At 42.0% G+C, this 24,576-nt stretch overlaps 1 protein-coding gene across 9 annotated transcripts in view; it reads right to left on the bottom strand.

Moving 5' to 3' along the window:
* Positions 1-24,576, bottom strand: part of ERCC6L2 (ERCC excision repair 6 like 2) — a 227,848-nt gene that overhangs the window by 194,985 nt on the left and 8,287 nt on the right. For all 9 annotated transcript variants that reach the window (XR_012645704.1, XR_012645705.1, XR_012645706.1 and 6 more), the window contains exons 2-6: positions 21,117-21,541; positions 6,391-6,510; positions 5,384-5,577; positions 2,923-3,084; positions 211-418 (exon numbers count right to left, since the gene is read on the bottom strand). Coding sequence is in view for 5 of the 9 variants with exons in the window: in XM_074995116.1 (XP_074851217.1) it covers positions 211-418; positions 2,923-3,084; positions 5,384-5,577; positions 6,391-6,510; positions 21,117-21,473 (1,041 nt within the window). In the remaining 4 variants the exon portion in view is untranslated. The remainder of the gene's footprint in view (positions 1-210; positions 419-2,922; positions 3,085-5,383; positions 5,578-6,390; positions 6,511-21,116; positions 21,542-24,576) is intronic.

Below are 24,576 nucleotides of genomic sequence, written 5' to 3' on the forward strand. Positions count from 1 at the left end.
CTGGTTATTTCCATGCTCAAATAACTCAGTCAGAACATGCAAACATAGTAATTATGTGAACAAATGAAGTGTACTATTGCATATGCAGTCCTGGACCTCTGAACTGAAAAATCTAAACCACACCCCCATTAAATACCAGATACAAAAAAACAACACTATGACCAAGATATGATATATGTATTAGTACTTCATTAAAATGGCCACTCTTACTCGGTCTTCCTTCTTTGGCAACTGATTACTAATAAGAGCCTTAGTACGTCTCAGAAACCAGCCCGACATTTTTCTTGCTAGTTTCTGCATAGCCTTTCGGCCTGTTGCTAGCTCTCTCCTAGTTGCAGTGTGCCTCTGGCCATGCTCCACTGGGTCAGAAAATTCCCTCTTGAAATGTTTTCTGCTACCCAGAAGTCCAGGTATAGCCCTAAAAGAAATAGAAAACAGCAGTCATTTGCTGAACACCAAAGCAGACTATCCTATTTCACTGACTAAAAGCGTATTGTGAAATGCTTCTGACTAACAGCAACAGCTCTTAAATCAATCATCAGTGGTGAAATAAATAAATACGACTCATGTATATAATAGAAATATATCATTCTACTTCAGCCTTTCTATGTACTCACTCTCTTCTTACATTTAAGCCCCTAAAAGCCCAAACAGGCTCTTCAGTAGTGATGACTCAATAGAGTTCAGCATCTGCAAGCCCAATGGAAACAGGTGTTATGAATCAGGCCATTAATAGTTAGGAGACTTTATAAAGATTTAGGTACCTAAAGTTTAGGCATCAGGTCCAAAAATGCTGATTTTGATTCCTGCTGCTTTAATTTCACCAGTTTATACAGATATCAAATAGTTTCATGAATCTGAATCTAAAGAAAACAAGAATGATGCAACTCATAGGTATTTGCTGTGCAATACTTCCCACTGGGTAATCCGTTTTAACACTATCTTAGCATTTTAGTTGCCTGCACATTACATGAAGCTTTGCTACTAATTCACTCCCTTCCAAACATTTCATCTCACCCCACAATTGCTCCCAATTTAAGATTTTTAAATTTGCAATTAATAAAGTATTACTTTGCTTGCACTTTTCGTTCCCTCATCTGGGGTGTTTCCCTCACTTTCTTTAAAGTTCTTTGGGACAGCAACTGTCACTTCCTCTCTATTCGCACTAGGAGATTTACCCAGCATTCCTCAGGTCCTTAACTCAATTAAATTTCTTTTTGTTTTTTTGGATGGGAAGGCAATGGGGAAATAAAATGAAAATGTACATGCTTTATTGAAATGACTGTATTTTTAAAAATACAAAGTTATTTTTATTTCAGATTTCTTAAAAAAGATTTTTTTTAAAATCCATTGTTTCCCACCATTTTTAATGAGCATTCCATCCAGTGTATTTTTTCTTCAGCTCCATAAAACTCTTATCATTTGCTATGTATTAACAAAAGACGGCTATGGTCAATTTGGTTTCCAATAAACTATTCTCTCGTTTGCAAATCCTAACTGTGCCAAACAGAGCATTGCTCCAAATTTCTCTGTTTCACCTCTTTTCTGTAAGACTTGTGGAGAAGCAATCTTACTCTAGGTTCAGCCTATTTTTCTGGCTCATCTCGGTGCTGTCACTCAGTTACTTTAATTTTGAAGACTATACTTGATTTGGTGATTGTCTCTTTTCCGTTTGGTTTTATACGAAGCATTTCCATTCCAGGCACATCTCATTTTCATGGCACAACCAAATCCTTACCTTGCTTTAAGTTATGATAAAGAGGAGCTGCATATCAAATTTGGTGGTCCTAGTTCTTACCATTTAGGAGGAGTTCTTGATCAAACAGACAAACTGTCTAAAATATTATTCAGTTTGAACCCCACTAATCTGGAATTCTCTCGTCTGGCAAACTCCATAATCCAGCATGTTTTAGTTTGCCGGATGACCACTTATCGTGGGTGTGGCCATGTTTCCCATGCCCCCATAGAGTTTGTTTCCAGCCACCAGTCCCAGCTCTCAGCGTTCCGTGCAGTTAGCTATAATTTATCCCTAAATGTCTTCTAAGAGCCCAGGAAGCAATGGAAGCATTGGTAATACTGCCAGATAACACTGACTTCCCATAGTCTGGCGAATTCTATTCTGCAGCACCAGGAAGGTTCCAAGGGTGCTAAATTAGAGAGATTCGGACTGTAGTAGATAAAACCTTGGACATTTTGGGCACTAACAGAAAACTAATCAGAATGACAACACACACAAATCTTATCTACGAGAATATGAGTAATGTGCTTTAGACAGAGCAGGGAGTAGAGCGCTTGAGATTGGGAGCTAAATAATTGCTCTTATCCTCTTGCACCTGGGGTGGAATGGTTATATCACAGAAACGGAAAAGAAAGAACCAATGGAAAGAAATTAGGAGCAGTAACAATGAGAGAGAAAAAAAGTCTTCCCTTGTTTACCAGTACCAAAAAGAGTGAGAGGATGAGGACTCCAAAATTTACCAGATATAGAAGTTACCCAAGACTAATATAAAAAAAATTAATTATTCCAACCATTTAGGGGGCAGGGCCCTGGTAAGAAACTACATAAAATGTCCAGCAGACAGAAGGTAAAAGGGTGATGGAATTCCCATTGTGGCCATGTTTCTGGACAATGCTGAGTCTCATATCATCACCACCACTCCCTATCCCCCCCGCAACTGTTCTGGTAAAATCTGAGTTAACAAATTACAGTCAAAGCTTTATTACCCAACATGCCCACGGAAACAGACGATGCAATGTAATAAAATGTGCTGGATATTCAAGCTGTGTAGGCATCTGGCTCTGCTCTGCCCACCCCCAGGCATCCATCCCTGCAGTGAGCCGGCCCGCAGCCTGCCTGTTAACCAAATGTGCCAATTATCCAGGTGCCAGATAACTGAGCTTTTGCTGTAACTGTTTACTTACCAGTCCATGACACACCATAGCTCCTTCATGTTATTCTGAAGAATAGTTCCAGTAAGACCTATACGAACACAGCATTTTAAAGCCTTCATAGTTTGAGTTATTTGAGCCTTTGGATTCTTGATTCTGTGTGCTTCATCTACAATGACAGCTGACCATTCTAGGCTGTGGATCAAGAGGAAATAGTTTCATGTTGCTATCATTTGCTCGCAACATGTACTTAGAATTAGCTGTGGTCCCTCACAAGTGTAGACAAATTTGAACTCCAGATGTTACAATGGGTGTTACTTGTAACGGGAGGCGGAAAAAAAAATCAGCTATTTTTTCCAGCTTACTTTATATATTTTACATCTTGTTGTGTGTACTTGTTACACTATAATCAATTTATTCAGATCCTTCATACAGATAAATGCTAGAGAAATGATGTTTCATGAGACGCAAAAAATTGGTTTTTACTAGTGCATGCAATGTGCGGTAATTTGGTATAATACCTGAGATTTTTAACTTTATTTTGAACAGTATAAGGGACACTGCCATCTTGAAATCTGAAGTTAAAGAGGAATCTCACGCTTTTTCCTGAGTATTAAAAGCAACCATGTAATGAAAATATGCATCAGAAAACTGTACTAAAAACATTTGATAAGAATTTCACTACATCCATACATCTGTTATTCACTTGGGCCGTGGATATACTAACCCCCACCTTTTGGAAGGAGCATGGTAATGAGCCACTTCAGCAAATGCTAATGAGGTGCTGCCATGAATATGCAGCACCTCATCAGCATAATGGTGGCTGCATGTGTTTCGAAAGTGCTGCTTTCAAAATGCACGCCGCCTGTGTGGACAGGGGCCTTTCAAAAGCACTCCCTGACTTCGAAAGCCCTTTCTTCCCAAAACCAAATAGGAAGAAGGGGCTTTCAAAGTCCGGGGGTCCTTTTGAAAGCCCGTCTACATGGGCAGCTTATGTTTCAAAAGCAGCACTTTCAAAATGCACCCGCCTGCCATTATGCTAGCGAGGCACTGCATATTCATGGTGGTGCCTCATTAACATTTGCCAAAGTGGCTCATTACTATGCCCCTTCCAAAAGGCAGGGGGTTAGTGTAGCCACAGCCATGTAGTTTATGTTTTATTTTGCTAGGACAAGAAATAAGGCTAGTTCCAAGTAGGCAGCCAGCTCAGTCAGATTAGACCTATATTTAAAAAAAATAAAAAAATAAAAAAAAAAAAAAAACACTCATTTAGCACACTGACAAGGCTTTGTTAACAACCGTGCTACACCTGTTCTATGAAAGGGAAAGACTGGCCACCTCTAGCGCTATTAATCCAGCAACTTTTAACACCTCCAACTCCATTTTAAAAAGAAGTTAATTTAACAGTTATAAAAAGATAGCAGACTGAGAACCCTGCTTACAGAAATCTTCCATTTGCCCCAAGTAACAGGTACAACATTGGTAGCAGCAGTATGGAAAACACCCTCAACAATAAGATTGAAATATGACTTGAAGGGAACAACTGTATGGATGACAGGTTTGTTCAGTCTCTTTGGTATTTCTACTGCCCATGCTATTGTGGGGTTAAGGGGTAGGAGGAATGGGGAAGGGAAGGGATAAAATGCATGTGTAGAAGCAAGGGAACTGTGGACAACTGTTCCAAAAGGAATGTGAACAACAACTTCAGCAGCCACTGGACGGTAACAACTTTTGGTTACTATTAGTCTAGAACACAAAACTGCATTGAAAGACTTCGAAGTAAATGCGTATTAAATCAGTTCCTAACATTACTTTCCCTTATAGGCAACTGCCATAGCTGTCACAAAAATGTTAGATGATCATGACGATGAGGCTGTCTGTGGGATCACAGATGGGAGAGTAATTTGTCCATGATACACCAACAGCGGAAACAGACCTCTGTCATGCAGCAGGGATATGTATTAGTAATGATGACCTAAAACTTTGATGTGCCAAGTTTACGGCAAGGGTGTGCAAATACGTGCATCATACTGGGATATCCTGTGTTGATTTGCGCAACTGGACAACGAAGAGCACTTGCTGTGGCAAAAAGCTATTTGTGTTTGGAGTGATAGTGTGGGGAGTCGTGTTTGGAGAGAGAGACGGGGAGATTCGAGCGATAGTCGGGGAGATTCGAGCAGAGTTGTGTCTGGAGGGTTTGCATTGGGTGACTATATTCAGCTGTACAGTTGGTGAATGATGGCTAGTTGTATTCATTTGTATGTTCTTCCCCAATCTGCCCAAGGGCCTGGCCAGACCATCAGCTCCACTGAAGCTACCCCTTAGAAAGGGAAATTCTGTTTGGTACGTTAACTGAACATAGATACAGTGTATCTCCTCATCCACCTCTCAATGAGAAGTTAGGTTTTAAAGAGCTGCGACAAAAAATCAGAACCAACAGAGACTATTACAAAAAATAGCATTTGCACAAATGAAAGTTAGAATGTTACATTACCTGTTAAGTTCATCCAAACATAGGCGAAGTGTCTCATATGTCGTTAGAACAACCTCAAACTTTCCCTGCTTGATGCGACTCAGTTCATTATCCTTTCTACTGCCATGTAAAACACTGACTCGGAAATAGCCCCAAGTGTCCAACTCATCTTTCCAGTTATAAAGCACAGAAAGAGGGGCCACTATTAAGAAAGTCTGAAAACAAACAGCTGTTGTTATACCGGTGAAGAATCCATGTTTTAAAAAAAAAAAAGCATCAAGAACTATTGTGTAAAAGTCAAAATAATGAACATTGTTTTTGTATTTAAAGTTTGGATTTTCTCTCATTTCCATGAGCGTTATTATTTGTTTAGAGTTACACAAGCTGAGCAGATTATTTGCAAAGAATATTAGAGGACAAACTCTTAAAAATAAAATAAAGTAATCTGAGTTTATTTATAGTGTGTGTAGCCTCAAAAAGTACTCTTTAAAGCAATAACGGTAGTTACTCAAGTTACATTGTGAAGTTTTACCCCTCCCCCGCAAAAAAATTCTATGGACAGTGAGAAAAACCAACGAAATGCAAGATTTAAAGAAAAATGATCATAGGTTCATACAGAAAAAACAACCATTAGCATCTGCTTTCATAGAATTTGTATCAATGGATCAAAAATGTTTCAAAGCCGGGGAAAGAGGCATAGTAACTTATTAGGTGTCACAAAGCTAATTAATGGCAGAGCCAAGACTATAATACAGGTCAATTTTTTTACTCCAGTTTTCTCATCTGTACAATGGAAAAAATACTCAATTAACCACATTTGAGAAGTGCATTAAGAAACAGATAAAATCAATATATAAATGTTAAGAATTATTAATAATCCCATAATCTTTTATAATCTTGGTCCCATTACAAATTCTCATTCAAAGGACTGTGGGACCAACTCATGGGCAAGAATACTTTAAAAAAATTAAAGAGCACCTTTTATATTAACAATATACTTGCAAGTCTACAACACTTAAAATCTGTACCTTTTTGGGGATATATGTTGGTTCTTTTTTCACTGTCCTCAATAAAAACTCTGGCATGTTGTTTTCAATATCTTCACGTGTTCCTTTTTTATGTAGTACTGCAGCCAGAAAAGAAATGACCTAGAAAGAGAATGCAATTTACAGCCCATATGCAGAAAGTGAAAAAGAAACATGTCCTTCAGACAGCAAGACATTTAGGGGACTATCCTGGAAGGTACAAAACCTCCTCAGCTTTTGTTGACTTCATTCTTGAGATGAGTTCAACTTCCCTTCTGGAGACTCATCTACCCTTGATCAGATGGAAAAAACAGTGCTTAAAAGGGCTACAACATTTGCTAATGAGGAAAAAATAAAAACAAGATTCCATGAGCGCAGGGGACTGATCCTGAAGACCTCCAGGGGTCCCTTCCAGTTTCATGCTTCCATGAAAAAAAGAAAATTTGGTGCAGGAGGCTAGAGAGAAATGTTGGACAGGGCAAGGTAGAGATGATTTCAAAAGAGAAGAATGGGAAAACAGAAGCAGCATAGATATGGTTAGTTCTCCAAGATTTCCAGTCCAAAAATTCCTCTGGAGAAGGGAGAGGAAGTATTTTAATACCCAATCCTATTAATGTGTTCTTCGGTACTTCACAGATAAGGCCAGAAGGAACCACTATGACCTGCTGGTTTGGACTTCCCTTATACACAGGCTATTGGACGTTCCTGAATTAATTCCCGTTTAAAAAAAACTGCCAGTGACAAAAAAAAAAAAAAAAATCACAGCTTGTTAAACTGTTCCAGTTGCTAATCACCCTTTCTGTTTAAAAAAAAAAAAAAAAAAAAAAAATCTGTACCTTATTTCCAGCCTGTCTTTGTCTAGCTTCATCTCACAGATAAGGGATCTTGTTATATCATTCTCTGCTAGACTGATGACCCATTATCAAACTTTGTGGCCCCATACAAGTACTTCTAAACTGTAACCATTTCACTCCTTAAATCTTCTCTTGTACGCTGAACAGACTCAAAAGACCTTAATCACCACGAAGCATGACAGAACTAAAATGGTCAGCACCACTGAGAGAAGGAACTGTCCAACATGGAAGGGTGGAGGGAGAGACAGCCCGCAAAGAATGCTAAGGTATCAAGAAACAAACCTGCACAGCAGGGATGTGTAAAACTTCATAAGAAGGGGGCAGAGCCTGATTGGCTGCTGGGTCTCATGCTCATCCATCTCATTAAAATGTTGGAACAAGTTACTGTTTTACGTAGGTGTATTCACATTTATATATTAATTAATAAAGTTTTTACATTTTACACACTTATTTTCTAACATATGCCAAAAGGTCACTCCCCATTGTAACTGTTGTTCAGATACATGTGCACTATCAGAGAACATGATAGATATGATTTTGATAAAAAGAAGATGGATAACATTAGTACAGCAGTGCCAAACTTTCTAAGGAGCAGATATGGACTCAGACCACAGTCTAGCAATCGCAAACATCAAGATAAAACTCAAAACAAAATGTAAGACATGGTTTAAGAAAAGAAGAGATGTGGCGAGGCTATGTGAGGAAGAAACAGGGAATGTATACAGAGCAGCGCTCAAAGAGAAGATTAAGAATATCACCAAAGAGAAAGACCTAGATAAGGGAGTCGCAGGGATAGCCATCACTATAGAAGAGGCAATTGAGCAGACTGTTCCAGAAGAAAAGATCAATAAGAAGTGGATTACCCAGGAGATGCTGAAATTGATTCAAGAGAAGAGAACGTTGAAGATCAGAAGAGGTGTTTCTGAGATGGCAGAACAGCAAAATAGGGTGAAATGCAATGAGGTAAGGAAAGCAGCCAGAAAGGATAAGGAGAAATGGTTAGAGAGGTATTACAGTGAATGTAAAACCAGGGAGGTGTATAAGACAATTAGGAATATTAATAGAAAATGGCAACCAAAGCAGATGGCGATCAAAGATGATAACGAAGAAGCGCTCATGAACAGGGAGAAGATTGTGCAGTGATGGACAAGATACTGCACTGATCTATACAAAGCACAGTTGGACCCGACTGTCTCAGAGACGGATTGAACAACGACAGCGAGACCAATATTTCAAAGGAGGAAGTAGAAAAAGCGGTGAAACAACTAAAGAACAACAAGAGCCCTGGAAATGATAAGATCACGGGAGAGATGACCAAATTTGGCGGAGAAAGCATGACTCAGGAAATACACTGACTATGTAATATAACATGGAAAGAACGGAAGGCACCTAAGGAATGGACAAGATCTGTGCTAGTGACAATACACAAGAAAGGAAGTATATTGGAGTGCAAGAACTACAGAACGATTGCCCTAACGAGTCATTTAGGTAAGGTGCTCATGATGATACTGACTGAGAGATTAAGATTGTAGATAGAAGAACGTATAGCAGATGAGCAAACGGGGTTCAGAAAAGATAATATTACCATACAGCAGATATTGGCACTAGGACTGACAGCAGAGAAAGCTCGATGAAAGAACAAAAATGAATGCACTTGGTCGATTTTCAAAAGGTAATTGACAGTATAGAGCAGAAAGTGACTTGGGTGGTGTTGGAGTCACACAGACTGGATAGCAGACTGATACGGTTGTTGAAGGATATCAATAATAAAGCAGAAGCAGCAGTGAGAACATGAGGGGAGTTGGTTTAAAACAAGTAGAGGTACAAGACAGAGACATCCAATATTGCCAAGTATGTTCATTGCACATCTGGGGAGAGCGATGGACAAGATCAAGGAAGAGGTAGAAGGGATATCTGTGCATGGGAAAAGAATTAACAACTTGAGGTTCATGTATGATACAGCTATCATTGAGGAAGATGAGGAGAAGCTAGCAAAAATGGTGCAGGACAGGGAAAGATGGAAGGAAATAGTGAGAGAGGCATAATGTATGATCTAGAATGTAAGAAGGAAATAACTAGAACAGCGAAAGCAAGAGCGAGTTTGAAGGCGATGGATAAGATCTGGAAAAGCAAAGCAATTAGCTGAAGAACGAATCTGAGCATCTTCAAAATGCATGTATGCAGCAGACTGTTGTACTGATGTGAGACGTGAGTGATAACAAAAGATTTGAAAACAAGAATATTGGCATTCGAAAGGAGTTGTTACAGAAAGATTCTGAGAATAGGATGGATGCAGGAGGTCACCAATGAGGAATTATATATAAAGATACAGCTGAAAGAGAACCTGCTGCCAAAGGCTATAAAGCAGAAGCTACAACTATCTGGGCATATTTGCAGAATGAACGACCAATGCAAAATCAAGACCTTGGTATTCGGCATAATGGACGGTTCGAATAGGAGAGGCAGACCCCACAGAGAATAGATAGATGATATAGGTTGATTGATGCCTCTCTCACTATTTCCTTCCATCTTTCCCTGTCCAGTGTGTAGTGGCTTAGGTTCTGTAGACTAGCTCCGCATCAGACACCAAACAGGCGCTGAGCCCACAGTTATTGATGATGATTCTGTCAAGAGAGAGAGCAGCCAGACTGCTCTTCCCTGTCAGAGTGGCTTGCTTTTTTGATCTGCTTTTGTGTGTAGATGTTATCTGTTGACAAAGGCTGCCCATGCAGATGTGGTCAAACAAAGTAATTCATTAAGGGTGTGTCTACACGGGCACAAATCTTCGAAATGGCCATGGTAATAGCCATTTCGAAGATTACTAATGAGGCGCTGAATTGAATATTCCGAGCCTCATGAGCATTAGGACGCTTCTGGCCGTGGCACTTCAAAAGCGCCACTTTCGAAAGCGTGCAGCTCCGCGTGGCTACACGGGGGTCCTTTTCTAAAGGACCCCGCACCTTTTGAAATCCCCTTATCCCGATCACTGACTGGAGTAAGGGGATTTTGAAAGGTGCAGGTCATTTCGAAAAGGACCCCCGTGTAGCCACGCCAAGCCGCATACTTTCCAAGCACCACGGCCGGAAGCGTCGTAATGGTAATGAGGCACTGAATATTCAATTCAGCGCCTCATTAGTAATCTTCAAAATATGGCTGTTTCAAAGATATGTGCCCGTGTAGACACGGCCTAAGTGATGAGCTTTTGTGAGGCAGACCCACTTCCTCAGATCTGGAGAGTGGGTCTGCCTCATTATAGCTCGACATGGAATGCATTACTTTGTTAGTCTTTAAAGTGCTACATGACTGCTTGTTTTGTTTTGTCAAGATACAGACTAACACAGCTACCTCTCTGTAATCAAAAACAACGGCTACGCTAACGACACCTATTTACAACTATTTGCACACAAAGATTTAGGGAGCTATGGCACACCAACAAGTGCTTCACCACAGACTGGAACAACCACACAGGCAGCAAGAAAAGAACTGGGGGTGCTGGGTCATATACAGGCTTTGCATAGGCACCACTCTAAGGGACTCCCCAGGCAACCCAGCTAGTAGCTGCTTTGGAAAACTTTCCAACAGCCTGCACACTCATGTTCACACCTAACTCGAACAAATATGAGCAAGCACTTGAACTTAAAATTTCCATCAGTTGGAAATTACACACAAATTACATTACACACACTGGGAGCCCTGCTCATTGCGGGGACAAAAAGCAGGGCCTGATGTAAAAAGTTTGCTCACCCCTGCTGCAAAGGATACAAGTGGTCAGTATATGGAGAAGCCACCACATGGGGCAGGAGAATGGGAAACTGTCATGTGGGCTAGAGAAGACAGAATTTTAAGCACAATTCTTTCATACAAACTGAGAGGACAAAGCAATTCTGAAGTTTATATCTGTAACAATGTATTTTTATCATAGTTTTTTGGTGGCTGTTGTGGTGAGAAATTCATTTTTAACCCTTTCAAGAATAAACTGAAATTTCCTAGAAAATAATAAAAACCTCACATGTCTTCCAAACCCTTCATATATGTGAAGAACAATCCCCATCAAACTTCCATATGCTGGCAATTATGGCAAAGGCCCAAAAAAGGACAATCTGCCAAAGAAATCTGCTACTCCTTCAACTGAAGCAGGAAGCAAACTGGAGAATCAGCAGCAGAGGAAAGGGAACTGAAGCCAAAAACATTTAACTTTTGTCTGAGACACCTCATAACAGACTGACATGGGAGACAGAATGTAGTTTGAATCCTGTACAATAAACATGCATAATTTATGTTGTTAATCCATCCTGCTACAACAGATGCAGCCATTCCTCAGAATGTTCTGCAATAACTATTTTATAGCACAACTACTTCAAGTGGAAGTTTTTAGTCATGAACTAGCATGTCAGCAGTGGGTGTATGTATCAGCCATCTGTTCTGAGGACTGAGATGGTAGAATGGTCTGGCTGCTGCATCCATGACTAAGCAGCCCTATGCAGGATCCACTCTGATCACCCCACATGGGGAGGAGGCTAGAAAAGGTGCTTAAACATAGTCCACCTCAATCCCTCTGACTGGATAACCACATCCAGTGGGTTCACCCCCATGTGGTCGAAATCGAACAGTAAACTTTGGAATATGGAATACTGAGTCTCTAATGGACATCCCAGACAGTGACCATCCCAACCCTAAAGATGCACAGCAAGCTGCAACGAATCAACATCAATATTGCTGCCCTAGAAGAAACACATAGACCAGAAGGAGGACAGCAAAGAGAAGACAGAGGGTACGCATTTTTCTGAAAAGGAACCCCAAAAGGAAGAAGAACGAATTCATGGAATAGGATTTGCCATCAAGAACAAATTAACAAAGACCCTATCTGAAGCACCTGTCAGCATCAATGAGCACCTCAAGACTCTCCACTTGAAGCTTGGAAAAAAACAAAAGGCAACTGTCATCAGTGCCTATGCACCAACTCTAGATGCCAAAAGTGATGTGAAGCAGAAGTTCTATACCCAATTGGACACAGTCCTGAAAGACATTCCCAAAGAAGAGTACTCTCTCAGGGGATTTCAATGCCAGGGTCGAAAAAAAGAGAGATGACTGTATTAGTCTGTATTCTAACAAAACAAAAAACAGTAGTCAATCATGTAGCACTTTGAAGGCTAACAAAATGATTTATTAGGTGATGAGCTTTCGTGGGACAGACCCACTTCTTCAGACCTACAGAATTTCCAGTCCAGACCCAGTTATATAGCACAGAGGTCCAAAAAAAAAAAAAAATTGCAATAAAAACTGACAAATTAAATACACAGGACTGAAGGAGGATGGTGAGGGGCGGGTAATGTTAAGTATCTTGCCTGAGATAATTATGAACATCCTTCTCTTCCTCTGAAAGCGTGATGTCCATCTTACACGTGCAATAACTACTGCTGGACTAATCACCACCTTATTCGATCCACAATGGCAATTAGGATTGCCACCAACTGGAGAAGTCAAAGGAAACAGATCTGATGAAAGAGAGAGTGTACAAGACTTGAAGGACCACATCAGATGAAGTGACTTCCAGATAAGGCTCTAAAAGGAAGCTACTGACCATACACCCTGAAGATGTGGAAGAACACTTGTGTCAACTAAAAAACTCCATTATTGGAGCTTGTGGAGAAACCACTGGCTACTAAACCAAGCAGTATCAGAACTGGTTTGATGAGAATGATGTGGAAATTGAACATCTGATTGAGGCAAAAAGGAACGTTTTTGGGGTCCAGCAAAGTGACATCAGTTGCACAACTAAGAGAGAAGTGCACGACAAGGCCAAATCAGAAGTGCAACATAAAAACAAGGACTCTGGAAAACCTGGAGAGAGCACTATAATGAGCTCTTGAACGGCCCCTCCACTGTGGTCCTAGAATCCCTTGACCAAATTCCTCAGCAACTATTTAGAGACTATTGCGCAGCATTTTTTACCCCCCAGTGAGGTCCAAGAGGCCATCAAAGTGATGAAGTGCAACAATGCAACCAGACTAGATGGACCAGACTAGACCAGACTCAGGTCTTCAAAAGAAGGTGGGCCAGAGCTCCACAAGCAGCCCCACCTCCCGATTCTCAAGATCTGGTATAGGGAGCACATGCCACAAGATTTCAGACACATACAACGATCATCAGTCTTTTCAAGCAGTGCAGCAATTCAGACTGTGAAAACTATTGTGGCATTTCCCTCCTAGCAACAGCAGGGAAAATCTTAGCTTGAATCCTTGCAAACCAAGTCCTGCCACTCTCAGAAGAAATTCTCCCAGAATCCCCGTGTGGCTTCCAACCATTCCAAGGAACAGCGGACATGATCTTCACTACCTGGCAACTGCAAGAAAAATGTTGTGAACACAACCAAATCTTATATATGAGTTTCAAAAATCTGACCAACCCATTCAACTCAGTCAGTCAGTCAGTCAGTCAATCATAGCACCCTTTGGGCTATTCTCTCAAAGATTGTCTCACCCCAAAAATTCGTTAGCTTTTTCAGACTGCTTCATGACAACATGACTGTCACAGTATTGAGCAACAACAGATCGCAAAGTTACCCCTTTGAGGTCAAAACAGGAGTCGACCAAGGCTGCGTTATTGCCCCATCACTGTTCTGCATCTTCATTGCCATGACCCTTCACCTCATTGATGGCAAGCTTCCAGATAGTACGAAGATGGTCTATAGAATGAATGGGAAGCTTTTGAATCTCAGGAGACTGAAGGCTAAAAGCAAGACCTCAACAACCTCGATCATGGAGCTCCAGTGCACAGATGACAATAGGTTACAGCTCTTTCTCCCACAGCCCTTCAGACCATCTTAAGTGCCTTCGCTGAAGCATACAAGTTCTCAGCCACAAACTGAACATCAAAAAGACCAAGGTGCTCCACCAATGGGACAATCTCATGCACCTTCTATTGAACTCAATTGAGAACTGCTGTGGAAGTCATCTTTCCGCTAAAAGTTGATATTGATGGTGAAATCCAGCATCATCTGAGCCATGCAAGCTCAGCTTTCGCCCGCCTGAGAAAAAGGGTCTTTGAGAACCGGGACATCTATCCCAAGGCAAAGCTCCTTGTATACTGTGCAGTGGCTGTTCCAACATTACTATATGCACGTGGACGACATACAAGCGTCATCTGAAGACACTTGAACAATATCATCTATGCTGCTTCAGAAGAATGCTTAATATCTCTTGGAAGGATAGGCATATGAACACTAGCATCCTTGAAGACTCACACTTGACCAGCACTGAAGCCATTAGCATTAATCAACAACTTTGGTGGACTGGTCATGTGGTTCGGGTGTCTGATCAGTGCCTCACAAAACAGATTCGTTTTTCCAAGTTGGAGGAAGAACAGAAGAATGTTGGGAGCCAGCAGAAGCAATATAAGGACATGCTGAAGGCACACATGAAAAAGTGCAGCATTGATGTTGACACTTGGGAGAACCTTGCCCAAGACTGCTCCCAGTGGAGAACAGTAATCTGCGAGGGGGTTGAACAGTTTGAGAGATGTCACTGCAGTTCTGACAAGGAGAGGTGGAGAAGAAGAAAAGAACATTGAAAACTGCCTTGCGCTCCTCCACGAGCTAACACCACCTGCCTCTTCTTTGATAAGATCTGCAGCTCCACGATTAGGCTGAACAGCCATCATCAGACTTACAAATAGGAGGGTGATGTGAAGAGGTCCTCTATGTTATTGAATGACTGCCAAGAAAAGAAGAAGACAACAACAACTTAGGAGGTCACACGTTGAAGGAAATAATTAGGGAAAAAATGAAAACTTCAAACTATTCACCCCTAATTCTTTAATTTTGCTTTTAGCCTTTTTTCAAGGTGAAAAAGGAATTGAGATCTTTCTACTCCCGAGGAATCAAGATCTTTCTACTCCTGCCAGCATCACCCTGGTCTCCATAAAAGAACATCAGTAAATAAAATTATTTTTTCCATATATGGGTACAGCACTAAAATAACTTAAAAGAAAGTTATTTTAACATTAAATAGACAAACATAAGGAAATTTAAAGTTTAGGCTGCTCTTTGCCCATAACCCACCCTGCTGTGGCTATGGTATAGCAGAAGGTAATTCTATATATCAATATGAATTGAGGAAGTGGCTGCTGGATATGTGAATTTTTCTATTTTACATCAGACACACCAGCCTCATGGACTCTTTAAGATAATAGGTTTTGGAAGTAGGGAGGAAGAACTTCTGAAATACTGTTTAAACTCAAGCCTTCACCAGGTTTAACCAGTACACTCCTAAAACTAAATCCTGCTACTGCAAATGGGCAGATCTCCATACCCACAGAGACCCATTGACATATGAGAAGCTATGTAAGATCAGAAGTACATCTATTCAGTGTTGTTTGCCGGACTGGCACTTTAATGTGCTAATTTAACCTCATATAGTGCCTCCTTCATGTTCCTGTGGAATCAAAAACCACAAGTATTTTCCTAGAGTTAATAAAACACTCCAAACATGAACTGCGACTCAAAGTAAAACTGAGTCCATCTGAATGAAATTTAGTTGAGAAATTGGCCATCTTCAGAATTTGCAATATTACAACTGAAAATGAGATCTTAGGCTGAATTACAGACTGTTTGAGGAGTGCAGTTTAGAAGAAAACATCATGCATTTCAAAACTATCAGCCCTGGGGGGAGCCTACTAAAATAAACCATATTGAATAGAAGCTTAACAAATCATTTACAGAAACCAAAACAAAAAGCAGTCAAGTAGCACTTTAAAGACTAGCAAAATGGTTTATTAGGTGAACTTTCGTGGGACAGACCCACTTTGGTCTGAAGAAGCGGGTCTGTCCCATGAAAGCTCACCTAATAAACCATTTTGCTAGTCTTTAAAGTGCTACTTGACTGCTTTTTGTTTTGATAGTGTAGACTAGCACGGCTTCCTCTCTGTTACTATTACAGATACCAAGTTATCCTTTCATAGGATAATAGAATTCTAAGCCTGGAAGGGATCTCAGGAGGTCATCTGGTCCAGCTACCATTATGTTTATATTAAGCCTCGAAGAAATGCTAAAAGAATAAAAATCAACTAGAATGCTTGTTCTAATCAGCAATATAATCTCTGGATTGGTCATAGGACAAAAGGTACTTAATCCCCAAAAGGACAGACCAAATTATCATTCTAGGAAACTGTTTTTACAAGCATCCTTCCCCATGCTTTCTTTGCACAGTCAGTTAACAATATATACCAGAGTCTGGCTTATGTGAAGGGGTAGGGGGAATTCAGACTTGTTTATAATATTTGCACTAGTGTTTTGGACGTCTTATTATGATTAAAAATTCTTAAGTGGAAAGAAGAAAGTCCACTTCCATTTTACCCACTGTTTGCATTAGTAAGGGCATCACAGCCATCTTTCAGAATCACACTGTAGTTTGAGACAGGGATAGGAAATTCAGTAAGATAAGGAGGAACAGATTTTTTTTTACAGCACTGTAAATTAGGTTCTCTGATATTTGTTAAATCATTACTGTTGCCTTAATCTGAACTAGAGAGACCACCCAGGGTTACCCTAGTATGGACTTATTGATCAAGGAATTAAACAGAAAAACAAAACACTCCACTGTACGGTTAAACCAAAAGAGGATAGACTTCCAACTAAAGGTTTAAACTAAAGAGGGAGCCAGCTTGCACTCGCTCCCTCCTCGCTCGCTCTCTCTCTGCCCTCAGGCACTCACACATTTTACACAGGCATATGAGTTGCAGAAGGAGCCTAGGAATGCTGGTCCTGGAGGGTCTGTCAGCTGATCATGGCTGGAGAGCTGGTCAGGAAAGAAGGGAGCGGAAAAGAGCTACTGCCACTTGCTTTCTCCTTTTATTGCTTCTGTACCACCCCTGTGACTCATCCACAATCTTCATCAAGGAGCATGCCCAGACTTCCCTGAAGTCAGAGAGAACACCCCTGTTCAGCCTTGATTGGGTTGATGATTTGCCTCCATATGCACAACCTTGCAGGTTCCACCCAGACACTCAAGTCTCCACTCACACACACATCCGAGGCAAGAAATGCAGTCTGCAGCAACCCACAAGCAGAGTGGGTGAAAGTTACAAAAGATTACAAGGCTCAGTCACCAAGCTTACAGGTTTCTGAACTTATAAAGCAAAATTGCTTAGAGATACAAAGTTGCAGAATTTAAAAGGCAATGCAGCAGAAAACAATTACAAAGCTTCAGAGAAGACAAGTGCCCCACCCCCACAGAGCAATGCAATCAGCAGGAGGTCTTTTGTCAGTCTCTTAAGTCACAGGCTGGAGAGCCTTACAATTCAGTGTATTTCCAGAAAATCCATGTGTAAAGTAAAGTAAGAGCTCAGAGGGAGACTTTACGCAGCAGTTACTTAGAAGTAACTGAATATCCCTAATACTCCTTTCAAAATGGTAACATCTTCTACACATAAACAAGCCTTGTCTCTTGTATTTTCATATGCGCTGCACTGACCTTCCTGCAACTCCAGCTGCAGAGTATAAAGGCTGATTTAAAAAAAAAAAAGATCTCTTTTAATCAGGCCCACTGACAGGTGCGGAGTGTACAGGCAACTGCCCAGGGAACCAAGCAATTTAAAGGGGTCTGGGACCACGTCCACAGCCGAGCTAAGGCAGGCTTCCTGTGAACCCTCACTGAACGCCACTACAGGAGCAGCCAACACATCCCTGCAGCCCCATGGGGGAGGGCTAGAGTCACCCATGCTGCCCCTGCATCAAGCATTGACATTGCAGTCCCGTTGGCCAGAAACTGAGGCCAATGGGTTCTGTGGGCCTGGTGCCTGCTGGCAGCAGCACGCAGAGACCTCCAGGCCCTCCCACCTAAGAGCAGCTGCCAAAGAGGTGTGCCAATCACTTTCAGCAGCCGCAAGAGATAAGCGCCAAACCCCTGACCCCCGCCCCTCGCCCCAGCCAAGAGCCACCACTGTGACCCCCTCCAGCACCACCCCTAACCCGCTAAAAGTGAATGAGGGTGGTAGAGAGAATGTGCAACGGAGGGAGTGGGGATGGAGTGAGTCGACAGCAGGGCCTGAGAAGGGCAGGACAGATGCATGGCTTCAGGGAAGGGGTAGACCAATGGGCAGGTTTGCCCAATTAAACAGTTGGCAGTCTTACCAGGCAGGCATTTGGAAGTCTTGGCCATGCCAGCAACTGGCTGGACATCAGGCAGCACAGGTGCAGCATCTCCCAAATGTCAGGTGGATCGTGTTCACTTGGGCATGGCTTGTGTGCGGGGGGCCCACTGACTGTGCGGCCCTGGGGCACAGAACTGCTATCAGAAGGCTTACTTTTAGTAATGCATTCTGTTTCATAGTTGGTATAGCAATTACACAGTCTGTAACACTGCAATTCCAAACAACTACATAAAATCAGTTGGGAGACAAGCAAGCTCAGCATGTTAAAAACACCTATCCCTTCAGGATAAACAACTCTTCCATACAATTATGTGGCACAGCAAGCAGCTATCACAGCCACCATCATCCAATCTCATCCAAGTACTCCAATCTTGTGGGAAAACTGCCTGATACTCAAACTTCTAGAAATCTTGCTATTTAAAAGCAATCTATGCTTGATACAGTGTAACTGAAGGGACAGTCTAGCAATTTATATTAACAAGTACTTTTCATTATAATTATCAATGACACTGCACTTTCAGAATTAGTTTTTCGTTGCTTAGATGGCATTATAGAGCATTAGCTAGGTTAAGAAGTTTCAGAAGTTTTTAGTTTATATTTTTAAAAGTAAACAAATGATATCCTAAACATGTGTTACAACTTGTATTCTTTCTCCCTTGGGAAGGATCTGTGGAGAGTGAGCAGAATGTAAAAGAATGATACTAACATAAATGTTGACATAATTCAGCTGAAATATGATACATTGCAGAAACCCAAAATGGTTATTTAAATATTAATGGTATTGAAACTGACTGCTAAATATCTTTGAATACTTGTTTTTATTGGGTTGTAGGAGATATTTGCAGTTTAAAGTACAGGAACAGTTCTACATTTACTATACAGTAAACACTTGAAATACATGCAATCAAGTTGTGTGTGTTTCAGGTTAACGCAACTGCCACTGCCACTCCTGTCGGGGCAGCAGCTGCTGCATGAAGGGCTCCTCTCAGGGAGGCTGCCACCCCCGACAGGAAACCTGTTCTGTCGGAGGCAGCAACCATAAGTCAGGTTACCATCCCAACAGGAGTGGTTTCCCAGTCTCTGGAGTGGCCGGGACCTGAGAACCAGGCAGCAGCCTGGCTCCTGGCTCCCCTCCACTTGCAGAGCCATGAAACTGAGCAGGGCAGCAGCCCTGGTTAGTTTCCTGGCTCCAAGGAGCAGGAAAGCCTGGGGCCAGGCTGCCCCTCCTTCACAGTTCCTCTCCACTGGTTGGAGCCAGGAAACTAAACAAGGCTGCTGCCCCGCTCAGTTTTCCCACTCTGCAAGCAGAGGGAATCTGGGAGTCAGGCTGCTGCCCGATTCCCAGCTTCCCATCACTTGCGGCACCCAGGAAACTGACCAGCCCAGACTGATTCCCAGTTCCTCGCCACTTGTGGGACCCAGGAAATTGACCAGCCCAGCAGGACTAGTCTGTTTCCTGGCTCCCAGAGTGGCAGAGTGCCAGGAACCAGGGGGCAGTATGGTTCCCCATCTCCCTGCCGCTTGCAGGACCCAGGAAACTGACCAGCTGGGTCCTGGGTCCTGCAAGCGGCAGGGAGAGGGGGAACCATGCTGCCCCCTGGTTCCTGGCTCTCTGCCACTCTGGAAGCCAGGAAACAAACTAGTCCTGCTGGGCTGATCAATTTTGCCAGCTCCTGCAAGCCCAGGTAAGCAGGGAACCAGGTGGCAGCCTGTTTCCTGTCTCCTCTCGACTTGCACGAAAATTCAAGTTACACAGAGGGTGCAGAAATGCAATCCCCATGTAACTGGACAGTTTACTTCATTTGAATGCATGTAATTAGTTCCTTTTGCTCTCAACCTCATGCTAAGGAACCTGGGCAACATCAGGTGCAGCATTATGCGAACACAAGCAGCTCAGTTTTATTTGAGCTGAGAATGTTACAGTACCAAGAGGAAGACTCATATTGTGTGGGACACTTATAAATACTCCCCCATGAAACAGACTTTAACAAATGCACACTTATTCTCCCTTTTTAAGGAGGAAAGATTTATGATGTTACACTATGCAACAATGGTAGAGTGAGCAAGGAAAGTTTCAATTAAGGTTCCCAGGAGAGAGGGTACAGAAACTTTTACACTAAAGTACATGGATCAGAGGATCTCTCACAGGAATTAGGCAACAGGGGAGTGAGCAAAGGGGAAGGTCATCAATACTTTGGGATGCAACCCAGTAATTAAATACAAGGAGTGGAGGGGTAAGAACCTTCTGCCAGACTAAACATATCCCATGTTGGACTGAAACATTCAACTCTGCTGATCCAAAACAAATAAAAAAGCTCTACTATGTACTCTAACATTAGCAGTTATCTTTGCTTATAAGGATAGTAGCCTAATTCAAATTCTGACTGGGAGATAAACAATGGAATGAAATTTCTTGGATCTTAAAGAATTAATCTGGCTAGGGGATCTTCAAAACTTTGAGTATACTTGAAATACTTTTCAAGAGCAACACAAAATTCTTATAGTCTAGACAATAAATGAAAAACCATGTTAGACACTGTGCATAATAAGAGTTTCATAATCACTTGTTATGTTGCAGAGGAAGTAATTTTCAAAATACCTAAAATATAAACACAAACATTAGGACTCTTGTTAAATATACAGTTACAACTTCCTAAAAAGGTGCTTTTAAAAATCAATTTCATACCGATAGTCAGTAGCTGAACTAATAGTAATATAACAAAATACCTGTATGGTTTTTCCAAGTCCCATGTCATCTCCAAGAACACATCCTCTTTTATGAGCATAGTGTCTATAGAGAAACTGAACCCCGTCCCTTTGATAATCACGAAGATACCTATTAATTGTATAAGGGATACAGTCACCGTCTGCAGACAACTCAAAAGCAACTGCAGGAGATGGAAGCATTTGGTCTGGAAAATATGGCTTTTCTAAATCTTCATCATCAAATATTATACTTTTCTGGGGATCTTTACCAGCTCTGGCTTTACGGAGTTTTGTTGTTAATATGGTCTTCTCTTCAGACCCCAAAAATGATACAGCCACAACTGATTTTCCATTCTTATCTGTTTCAACTGAATTCATTGTAGCTTCACGAGGTTCCCCACTTTCAGGAGATGTGACAAGACACTTCTCTCCAGTATGCCTTCTGTCTAAAAACACAAATACACAAAAAAGATGATGTGGCAAGGTTTGTGAAAAAGTGTTAGGTCTTGTTACACATTTGTTAACACGGTTCTAAGTCTTTTCATGACATTTTTCTGAGATTATACACACACACTAAAAATAAAGCCCTTCTTTTTTATTTATATATTTCCTGGGAATGCATCTAATTTTCTTTAAAAATTTTATGAATGGGAGAAATATCTATAAAAACCAAAAACTGTGAGTGATGGGGGAAAATGCCTATGGGGGACTGCACTCAGCATGTAGAACTTGAAGAAACCTTCCCTACCCCGCAGTAATCAGGAGTTTTTGGCTGCCAGTAACTTGCTCCCTACCCATCTCACTCTGTATCCCCAACACAAAACCAGCCAATGGGGCACTTAAGAAGTCTGCAGGGGAGCAAAAAGTTGCATTCTGTGAATACTGGCCTCTCAGCCACAGTGTCCTCCTGACCCCACTGGTTCTTTAGCATGGCCCATCTGCTTCCCTTGTGCATACTATTTGGCAAGGGAAGTGAACGGGACTGTGTGCCCTGGGCCCACTGCTACCGTTGCAGAGAGAGCAAGAAGGGCAGGAAGTGTGGTCTCAAGAGCCAAAACCACCAGCACAGAGTCCCCTGCTGACTCCCTCACGCTGAAGGAGCGGGGACAAGAGGGGGTTCTGTCTCACAGTGGCCAGTCCTCACAGGGTGCAGTGTACTGTTCCCTTCAGATCTACCACTGCAGTAGTCAGACAGTCTCAGCTGCTATGAGCCAGCTCCCTGTCTATCTTACTTCCCCACAGCACAGAAGAACCAGAATGGTGCCAGGCTGAAGAACCAGATCAGGAGTGGTGCAGAAGGCTTCACCACATGAATACTAACACTCTTGCCAAAGAAAGCACCCTCCTGAGCCCTTCTGTCATTCAGTGCAGCACCACACACTTCCCATGTGAAAAATTAGCAAGACCCAAAAAAGCCAAAATTAAGGTGAACACTCCCCCCTACACCCTCAAAAAATCCTACATAATGGGTTTGTTTAAAAACATGGAATTTTTTTCAGGGAGGACATACAACATGAGAGGTTAGGATGAAAGAAGTCATGCTAGCAGTAAGTTTTTACTAGCAATTCAGCACTGAAAATGTAAATAATAACGAGGAATACATAAAAAACCATAAGGACTGAAGCCTCAGTGCTAACGTCGGTGGAGCTCCATGCAGGTACAGCTACTGATGCATAACAACTTTCAGACTGAGGATCAAACACGGTGGCATGCTTCATATGACATTGTGCACAATATAATTAAGTCTGATCTACTGATAACAAGGGATCTGGTATTTACACTTACTACAGCAGATATAATTAATGATCTGGAGATACAGCCAGGTTGGTCACAGGACAGAGACACCAGATGGATGAAGTAATCTCTCTTATTGGACCAACTTCTCTTAATAAGAGAGAAAGCAAGCTTCCTCTTGCCAACAGAAATTGGTCCAATAACAGATATTACCTCACCCATTTTGTTTTTACATGAAGTCAAGAAGAAAATAGGTTCTTATTTAAGACCAGCAGATATACCTCAGTGCATGAATTTAAGACCACACTGGTGTTACCCACACCTTGCTTTTCTTAGAGTGTGTCTACACTATTGGGAAGATCGACCAAGATTGACCCTGACCAGGTCAATCTTCCAGAGTTCGATTTCATGCCTGGTGGGGAGACATGAAATTGAATTATCTAGAGTCAGCAGTCGACCTCTGTAATCCTCAACACTGTGAGGAGTAAAGGAGGTTAATGGGAGAGTTTCGCACATTGACCTCCCTCTGCGTAGGCAGCCACGTAAGTCTACTGCAGATAAGTTAATTCTAGCTATGCAATTGCCGTAGCTAGAATTGCATATCTACACTCAACTCACCTCCCTAGTGTAGACCAAGTCTTAATCACCATACTGGTTACATTTTCAATGAATCTACAGAAGGCTCATTTACACAGTTGCACGTATCCCACTACCTATGTTCAACATACTAAATGTTGACAGAGCTGTTTCACTTAACTCATTTTCAGCTATCAGCCCAACTAGTGCAGCAGGTGTTAATCCTTCTCTCTAGGCCATGGAGGCCTGGCCTCCTCAGTTCTGCTGGGCATGCCCCAGTTGGAGATAGGATACAAAAGATAGCAGAGAAGCTCAATCTAGGCTGGTGGCTAGCACAGAAAGCGGTAAACTGCTGACTCCTGGTGGGGACCCATCTGCACTCTAGGACATGGAGACCAGCCAGCCAGAGACAGACCCCCGAACACAGGCTCAGGATGTTGCAGAGAGGAAACAGACCACAGAAACCCAGAGACAGCAAACTACAAAGAACTAGGTAGGAAGCAACCCACTAAAACTTTGCAGAGAAGCAGTTGCAGAATCATAGATAGGCTTGAAGTGTTTCAAGCTGGTGACAGCCAATCCCACCACCGACAGGGCTGTGGGTTGGGACCTGGGGTAGAGGTTGGACTTGGGTCCCCATCCTAGCCACTACCCACTCCAGTTTGGTGGCCCAACTCACCAGCTCTATTGATGCCAGTAGCTGGGCTGTACTGCCCCAACAGCAAGGGTCATGTTGGTGTCTAAGGCTACAGGGCCACAAGGCTGCAACACCTCTCTCCTTGACTTCAATGGGTGATGGTGTGTATCTGCCACGCAACACTCATTTTTAGATGTCACATACAGAGAACTTTTAAAATGTCTATATTGTTAAGAGGGTGGAATGAGCACAAGGGAACAGTGTAACAGGGAAGTAGCCGCTTCCAAATTTGATAAGAAAGCCTAAATCCCTCAAGCTTCATAGAATGCAAGGGTTTTTTTAAAGATGTATTTAGTGGTCATGAGTGTAAAGAAAGACTTACAAATCTTAACTGCTACAGTGCTGCCTTCTTGAATTTGTGGACAGCCCATTTCACTGTCTCTGGTGCTCATAATTCTCCTAAACAATAGCAGCGACATGAAGGCTGATGACTTTCATTGCTGTTATGCAGGTGCACACAATAATGTTAAATTT

Source organism: Carettochelys insculpta, chromosome 5 (genome assembly GCF_033958435.1).
Source record: "Carettochelys insculpta isolate YL-2023 chromosome 5, ASM3395843v1, whole genome shotgun sequence".
Classification (NCBI taxonomy): Eukaryota; Metazoa; Chordata; order Testudines; family Carettochelyidae; genus Carettochelys; species Carettochelys insculpta.